Source organism: Gnatocerus cornutus, chromosome 6, assembly GCF_029298725.1.
Source record: "Gnatocerus cornutus isolate USDA-ARS CGAHR chromosome 6, icGnaCorn1.1, whole genome shotgun sequence".
NCBI lineage: Eukaryota > Metazoa > Arthropoda > Insecta > Coleoptera > Tenebrionidae > Gnatocerus > Gnatocerus cornutus.
In genome coordinates, this window is record NC_142238.1 from 2,654,844 (window position 1) to 2,664,316 (window position 9,473).

General features: G+C 41.1%; 1 protein-coding gene across 1 annotated transcript; it reads left to right on the forward strand.

The window, feature by feature from the left end:
• The first annotated feature begins 410 nt into the window (after positions 1-410).
• LOC148172234 (uncharacterized) lies at positions 411-9,104 on the forward strand. Its single transcript, XM_088039543.1, has 2 exons — positions 411-1,985; positions 8,185-9,104. The coding sequence occupies exons 1-2, from the start codon at positions 651-653 to the stop codon at positions 9,031-9,033; spliced, it is 2,184 nt and encodes a 727-aa protein (XP_087895669.1). The 5' UTR covers positions 411-650; the 3' UTR covers positions 9,034-9,104.
• The last annotated feature ends 369 nt before the right edge of the window (positions 9,105-9,473 follow it).

Sequence of the window (9,473 nt, forward strand, 5' to 3'; positions counted from 1 at the left end):
ATTCTAGAATAATAAAGGATAATACTCCAAAACAAAAAGTATCCTACCTCACTCCGATCAATTTTTCACCAACGGAGACATCAGTAGTGAAGTTGACAATGACACAGGCTCAAAAAGTTGGCGTGGAATGTGACCAAAAATACGTCCAAGTAACATATGATTTGGCCATTGCTAAAATAGCTCTCAAAATTCAGGCGACAGAAAGTCCTAAATTTGATAATCTCTTCATACATCTAGGCTCATTTCATCTGATGATGGCATTTTTTAAAGCGATTGGAGTATTTATCAATGAGTGTGGATTATCACATATGATGGTTGAAAGTAAGATTATAGCATCAGGCTCGGTAAACGGCATCATTGAAGGAAAACATTTTAACCGGTGTAAACGTCTGCATCCGTTGATGGCTGTAGGTTTGCAAATTTTACATTTTGACCAATACTTAAAAACCAAACAAGTGGAACACAGTTTCTTAAAAGAACAAATCTTTGATGATCTTTTACAATATCAAGATAATGAAATTTCCATTTCCGATTCAACTACGACTGCTGAACTATTACCTAATCAGGTGTTATCCAGACTGCTCTCTTCGTATCAAAAATTCGTAGACAAAACTAGACAAGGTGATCATGGAAAAACTGCTCAGTTCTACATGACCTACATCCAACTAGTTAATTATTACATCACTTTATCAAGGAGCATTCGCATGGGTGATTTTGAAATGTTCAAGCATATAATTCCAAAAATCACTAATTTATTTTTTATAGTTAATCAGCCAAACTACGCTAGATGGTGTGTAAAATATTATGACAATTTGCAGAATGTTGACGACACACACCCAGGACTAGAAGAGGACTTCAAATCTGGATGTTTTGGTATTAAAAGAACAGATAAATCTTTTTCAAGAATACCGATAGATCTTACGCTGGAGCAGACAATCAACGCCGATGCAGCTAAACGTCTCAGCGGTATTGCACATTTTACAAATTCAATAGCTGCACGTCAACGCTGGGCAAAAAGTCATAGTATTAGGGCTGCTTTGATCTCACATGTTCTCGATGTTTGTGGATTAAGATATTTGCAAGACATTACCGCAGACTTACAACCTAATCGGATTAAAATTTTTGAAAAACAACTTGTTCATTTTATTGATATTTTGGAAAAAAACTGTAATCCGTTCGATTCAGATTTGAACAAAGATAATCTTTACAATATAGCTAGTGGAAAGCCAGTCTCTGAACATATAGCTGAGTTTCTCCTGAACATCGAAGAAAGTGGTGATGAGTTAAGAAAGCAGTTCATTAATGAATGTGCTGTCGATGGATCTAGATTTGACAAACCAATAAAAAAAAATCAAGTACTCAACTTCGCTGAGGCTCCAAAGAAAAAAAAATTAACACTCGGAAATAAAGTTGTGGAGCTGAGAATGCAAAGGGATTTATTTGGAAGAATGTTGGGGATATCCTTAACTCATAAAGTGGATATTGAGAAAGTTTTAACATTTCCACTGACACCAGTGCCAACATCAATGTGCCACGCAGATGGCAGTATTTGTAAAACTGACAAATCTCAATTAGTTAAATTAATTGAGAAGAAAATCGGTAATAATGTCGATAAGCCACCTTCGTGTTTTAATATAGCTATTTTGGATGGTTTCTTCATGCTACACCTAATGAAAGAAGTACCTGTAACCTTCGACGGTTTATCAAAAAAATTTTTGAGTATGATACTACGATTTAAATCTAATCGTGTCGATATTGTCTTCGATCAATATTTTACACCATCAATCAAAGATTTTGAACGCACACGTCGGGATGAATTAATGAGCCAAGTTACAATCGGACCCAATCAAATTCGTCCGCATAATTTTGTGGCCGAACTGAAAAATATAAATTTTAAAGAAGCCCTTGTTAATTTTTTTATTGACCATTGGGCTGGTGATGAAATGGCTCCGATAATTGGAAATAAAATAAGTTATTTGTGTTCGGTACCATCACGGTACTACCCTCGTATTGGTGGGCGTCTGCGCACGCCTCACCCCCACACAGAGGGGTGGTCTTTACTTTTCCTGTACATAGTTTTTTTTGTAATATAGTTCTGAATAAACCTCTAGAGTAAGAACAAGATTTTTTGGCAACAGGCCCTTTCCACATTTTCATTTTTTCATTACGGCGACGCTTGAAAAAGCTCAAGCGTCGATTGAGAACTCAAGTTTCTCAACATAAATTGGTCCTTCGAGCCGGATCTGAGAGTGCAGTGCTCAGATCCGAAATTTGTGCTAGTGCTGGTGTGAAATTCTCAATTCGACGCCTTCATCGGGAAGCAGTGGTATAATCCAAACACCGATCAAAAGGTCAGCAGCGAAGTCGAGAAGCACACTGCAGTCAACCAGCTCTCCCATCAATTCAACGCTCCAACGCAGCGAAACATCGTCACCAGGATCTTAGCAACAGCAGATTCAACGCCAACTACACAACCTCATCATCATCAGCAGCAGCTCGCTCCAGTCCAGGAAAGGTTTCAGGTTAGAACTTCCTTCATTTCATTTCCTGCGCTCATACACGCTTTCACTGTTGTCCCCAAGTTAATTTCTCGGCTTTCGCGTTGCTAATTAATAAATCTAGTAAAGATGTCCGAAGAACAACTTAAAACTCTTGTAACGAAACGTGCAGCTGTTAAAAGTCGATTGACTCGGTTTCACACCTTTTTTTCCAAGCCGGAAAACGCCAACAATGTTATGGAAATAAGGGAAAGACTTCAAGGGTTAAATTCATGCTTAGGCGAATTTGAGGGCTACCACTGGCAAATAAATTCGCTAAACTCAGAAAAGGCCACGGATGCAGACCTACAAAATTTTGAAGACGAGTATTATAGAATCATAAGTGCATGCAAGAATTTTCTAAACACGAAAACTGGGGCACGCCAAGGTCCATCGGCGGACGAACCGCCAATTACCGCGGAGAAACTACCAACGGTCAAACTACCAGAGATTAAGTTGCCGACATTTTCCGGTTCCCTTACGGAATGGATCAGTTTTCGGGAAACGTTTACAAATCTAATCCACGACACGGAGCTTCCTGCGGTCCAAAAATTGCACTATTTACGCGGTAGCTTGCAAGGGGACGCGAAACAGACAGTTGAGCACTTGACTCCATCTGCGGACAATTACGCGTCAGCATGGGCATTGCTGGAACAACGGTATGAGAATCCGCGCCTCATAACGCAGCACCACGTACGCGCTTTATTTTCACTACCCCAAATCCATGGCAAAGACGCGAAATTACTAAGATCCGTCATAACTACCTTAAATTCTAACTTAAAGGCGTTGGAAAATATGAAGCGTCCCGTCAATCAATGGGACGACTTGCTCGTCCACTTAATTTCATCAAAATTTGATCAACCCACTACAATCGCATGGGAAAATACGTTGACAAACGCGTCACCAAGCCAAAAAGAAATCATAGATTTTCTCACCAAGAGATGTCAAATGTGGGAGTCTTATGACGTAACCACAAGAGTCAACCAACACCCGTTCAAAATTAATAAAAATTCCGGTAACAACCGTACAATTTCTCATATAGTCAGCCCTTCAGTCAAACCGTTGAAATGCTCCATATGTCGGCAGGGACATCACATTTACGGCTGTCCGCGATTTTTAGCGCTTAGTCCAGAGCAGCGCATGTTGGAAGTCAAAAAACTTCAGCTTTGCATCAATTGCTTGCGCGGTGGCCACAGGTCGGAAACGTGCAATTCATCAAATTGCAGAAGTTGCAATAAAAGGCACAATACGCTCTTGCACATGAATCAAAATTCTGCCCACAATGAAGAACCGCAACCGTCGACCTCAGCCTTAACTTCGTCAGCCGAGACAAGCACTTCTTTAATTTGCTCGACCGTGTTTTTATCTACGGCCATCGTCAACGTACGCGCGCGAGGGGGCAACAATGTCCAGTTGCGGGCACTTCTCGACAACGGGTCCGCGTCGAACTTTGTTACGGAAGAAGCGATAAAAAAATTGAAACTAAACAACGTCAAAAACGTAAATATCGCAGTCTCCGGTATCGGTGGAATAGTGGCGCCGATAAAGCGATTTGTCAAAATTCAGTTCACTAGCGCGCAAAACGCTTACTCTTCCGAGCTTAATTGCCTCGTTGTCCCAAAAATTACTGGTAACATACCTACCGTGCCAATTTCAGCGATAACAGGTGTACCAGAAAATATTCGCTTGGCCGATCCCGCCTATAACGTGCCAAATAAAATTGACCTCCTTTTAGGCAATGAGTTATTTTGGGAGTTGATTTGCGTGGGCCAAATTCAGATGCCAAACCGCGGTCCCATTCTGCAAAAAACCCAATTAGGCTGGATCATCAACGGCCCTTCAAAATCTAATCCGGTCCCAGCGCAAATCCCGTGCAACATCTCGAACATCGAGTTACATGACGCGGTGCAAACATTCTTCAACCTTGAAAATTGCGGAGAAAATACGATCGACAACTCAAATAATTTATGCGAAGACATTTTTACCAAGACCTTCAGTCGAACGGCGTTGGGCCGATTTCAGGTCAAATTGCCCTTTCGGGACGAACCGCCCCTTCTGGGAAATTCTTACGACAGGGTTTGCAAGATGTTTTTGAATCTTGAACGACGGCTTCAAAGGGACCCGATTGTAAGGAAACAGTATAAGGAATTTATGACCAATTATAAATCGCTAGGACACATGGTGGAAGTCCCAGAACCCGATCATACCGGATACTTTGTTCCGCACCATGCGGTCATAAACGAGGCCAGCTTAACAACAAAATTGCGGGTAGTCTTCAACGCGTCCTTCAAAACTACGAACAACAAGTCAATAAATGACCACTTGCTGGTCGGCCCAACTTTACAGCCCGAACTTTACGAAACTCTCATCCGGTTCAGAACGTACCCTGTGGCCATCACAGCAGACATCCAAAAGATGTACCGGCAAATTTTGTTACATCCGGAGCATCAAAAATACCAACAAATCCCTTGGCGAGATGACTCGACCGAACCCATAAAAATTTACAAGCTGCAAACGGTCACTTACGGTTTCGCAAGTTCGAGCTTTTTAGCGACCCGATGCCTAGAAGAACTCGCGAAAATCGCTGCAGCCGCAGATCTACCAAACGCCGCACGGGCCATTCGCCGTGATTTTTATGTAGATGATCTGCTCACCGGAGCCGACACGGAAATCGAGGCAATTCAACTTTTAAATGAAGTAAAGTCAATTCTACGTAGCGGTGGCTTCGAACTGCACAAAATCATGTCCAATCGTCCTAATATATCGGACACAAGTCAAATTTCAAGTAATAACACGGCCTCCTTAGACAAACAAGAAGTCAGCAAAACATTAGGAGTTCTGTGGGATCGCAATAGTGATCAAATCAAATTCGAAACAGCAAATAATCCGTCCCCTTCGCAAAGAATCACCAAACGCACAGTTTTGAGTGCGATCGCGAGAATATTCGATCCTCTTGGATTAGTAGCACCAGTTACAGTTGCAGCTAAAATTATTCTTCAAAAATTATGGTCATTGAAACTTGATTGGGATGAGAGTTTACCTGCCGAGTTACACACCCAATGGTGTCAATTCATAAACACTTTCTCGGAGTTGAATCACATTGAAATACCGCGATTAGTTCTTCATCAGCGCGAGGAATTTCAAATTCACGGGTTTTGCGATGCCAGTCAAAACGCGTATGGAGCATGCATTTATCTACGTAGCCTAGACGCCCAAGGCCATCCACAAACAAAACTTTTATGCTCAAAAAATAGAGTTGCTCCATTAAAGTCCATAACGATTCCGCGAATGGAATTATGCGCGGCGCTGCTTTTGGCGCGGCTGATCGTAAAGGTACGCAACACTTTAAATCTTTCCGGGGCCCGGTACCACCTCTGGAGTGACTCCACCATAGTTTTAGCTTGGTTGCGATTAGAACCCACACGGTTAAAGGTATTTGTGTCAAATCGGGTATCGGAAATTCAATCCGCAACCAATGTCCGCGATTGGCATCATGTGCCATCAAGTCAGAATCCAGCCGACATTTTATCCCGTGGCACAACTCCCGCTCTTCTGTCAAAGTCTCGCTGGTTGACAGGACCGGAGTTTCTATCACTACCCAATTGCGAAATACCCTCCTTCAACTTAAATGCGGAATCAATGGATGATACAACCCTTCCCGAACTAAAAACCATTTGCTGCTTGAGAGTGATGCAGCCATCACAATTCGAATTATGGACGCGATTTTCATCATTTCAAAAATTGATCAGAGTGACCGCATTAATTCTGAGATTTAAAAACAACTGCTTATCAAAAACCACTAAACGAACCGGTCCTTTAAATAATGAGGAATTGAATCAGGCTCATGATACCATTATCAAAGCGACCCAATCAGAAGCTTTGCGCAACGAAATCCACGAGTTAAAGGGCTTCAAGGAAATTCCGAAGTCCAGCAAAATCGCGGCCTTAAGCCCATTTATCGACGATAACGGTCTTTTACGCGTAGGGGGGCGCCTTCGTAATTCTTCGTTGTCCGAATGGGGTAAACACCAATTAATATTGGCTAAGGATCATCCAGTAACGCGTTTGATAATTACAAAACATCACATAGAAGGTCTACATTCAGGCTGCCAGACAACTTTGGGCGCTGTTCGATACAAGTACTGGCCCATTTCGGGACGAACCATTGTTCGGAAATTAATATTTAATTGCTTGAATTGTTACAAAACAAAACCCAGGCAATTTGATCAGTTCATGGCTGATCTTCCCGCAGATCGCGTCACGCCTTCTCGTCCTTTCTCAATTGTCGGTGTGGATTATGCGGGCCCATTCGCGTTAAAGAATGGATTTGGACGAACCCAAAAAACAATGAAGGCATACATTGCCATTTTTGTATGTTTTGCAACACGGGCCGTACATATCGAAGTTGTCTGCGAGTGCTCGTCCTCCGCTTTTCTCAATACCCTTAAAAGATTTATTGCTAGACGAGGTAAACCGGCAAAAATATTTTCAGACAATGGGAAAAATTTTGTTGGAGCCAATCGCCATCTCCAGCAGCTGCGCGTTTTGTTACGAGACCGCGAATTTAGAGCAAAATTGCACTCAGCGGCTTCAAACGATGGAATAGAATGGCACTTTATTCCTCCACATGCTCCCCACATGGGAGGTTTGTGGGAAAGCGCGGTTAAATCCGCGAAGTCCCACTTAAAACGGGTAATTGGAGAAACGCTTCTTAATTACGAGGAAATTAATACATTGTTGACAATGGTGGAAGCGTGCATGAATTCCCGTCCAATCACTCCTCTATCTAACGACCCTAACGATCCTCAACCTTTAACTCCTGGCCATTTTCTCATTGGGGCCCCTCTGACCGCCCCCAATGAACCTGGACTTGATGACCAACCAAGAAACCGGTTAAATCGTTACCAATTGGTAGAGAGACTACGACACGAATTCTGGAAGCGTTGGTCCAGGGAGTACTTGGCGACTCTCCAGGCCCGATCGAAATGGAGACAACATCCCGGAAAACGTCCTTGCATCGGCGACCTCGTTATTCTCAAAGAAGACAACACAGCTCCGCTTCACTGGCCCATGGGGAGAATTGTCGATCTCCATCCCGGATCAGACGGACAGTGTCGTGTTGTGTCGATTAAAACAGTGCGGGGAGTGTACAAACGACCCATTACGAAGGTCTGTGCGGTTCCTCTGGACTCATAAAATTATGTTATAAGTCCTCACTTTTCGCTAATCTACATTTAGCAACTGTATATAACTCTCTAACATCTCTAAATCGTTATTAGTTTAAGACATTTATTGTTTTAATTAAATTCAAGAACTTCACTAAATGTGTTTTATCTAAATCAACTTTTTATATCATTAGTTTAACACACCTATTTTTTGCCTCTTGAACTTGTTCAACAGTTCAACGCGGGGAGTATGTTCGGTACCATCACGGTACTACCCTCGTATTGGTGGGCGTCTGCGCACGCCTCACCCCCACACAGAGGGGTGGTCTTTACTTTTCCTGTACATAGTTTTTTTTGTAATATAGTTCTGAATAAACCTCTAGAGTAAGAACAAGATTTTTTGGCAACAGGCCCTTTCCACATTTTCATTTTTTCACTACGGCGACGCTTGAAAAAGCTCAAGCGTCGATTGAGAACTCAAGTTTCTCAACAATTTGAATTTCAACAAGTGCTATTCCTACCGGGTTCAAAATAATAAAGTAATTAAGACTGTGGAAGATTCATTGTCTTGCGAAGAACATGAAGAGGCGGATTCCAGAATAATATATCACATTTGCCAAATAAATGTTGATGCCGAAGTCATGATACGTTGCTCAGACACAGATATTTTAATAATACTTCTTGGTAACATGGAACATTTGAATGCATCACTAAAACTCTGGATAAATTTGGGTGTCGGGAATCACGAACGATTTATAAGCGTCAATCGAATATACGAAATTTTGGGGAATTCTGTATCGAAAGCTCTACCGTGCTTTCATGCCCTCACTGGATGCGACTACACACCGGCTTTTTTCCGGAAAGGTAAACTGCGACCTTTTAAACTCTTAGAACAATCAGAACAGTATCAGACGGCCTGTCAAAATATTATAACAGATGATGAAGAATTGTTGGAAGAGACATTGAAGATCTTGGAAAAGTTAATTTGTCATATTTACGGAGCTCGTGATTCTTGGAACGTCAATGAAACTCGGTTTCAATTGTTTACAAACACTTACCGCGCCAAAAAATCAGACGATAATTTCGAAAAAAAATTTCGTAATTTTGACCCATCAAGCCTACCACCATGTAAAGCTGAATTATATCAGCATTTTCTGCGAGTTCGTTATGTAACAAAGTTTTGGAGAAATGCATACTTGAAACATCCAACATCTCTATCACCTCAAGCTTCCGGCTGGACCATAAATGACGGCAAATACGATTTTGCCTGGTTTGTTGGGGAGCAATTACCATCATTAGTTGCTGACATTATTATTAAAGGTAAAAATTAAAAATAAAATATTTATAAATTTCTTTGCCGAAAAATTATAAAATTTTTCATTCTATTACAGATAATAATGTATTACAAGACGATAACAATTCAAAAGATGACGATGACAATGAAAATGACAGCAGTGATGAAGATGATGATGATGATTATGAAGATGCCTCCGTTTTTTGTGATACAATTATTGATTAAAAAATCAAGCCTTAATTTTCATGTAACCATAAAATTTTTGGTTTCTTTTCATACTCATTTTGTACAACAATAAATTATTACTTTGATACCGTATTAATCCACACATTAATTCAATAGTTTTCAATCTTTTCACTGTAATTTATTTGACAACTATTTATAGACCATGCAAAATAACACCACCTCACTTATCACGTTTAGGTCGATCTGGCCGTAGGTTTACAATCGAATTTTTGCTTGGCAAATTAATTTTGG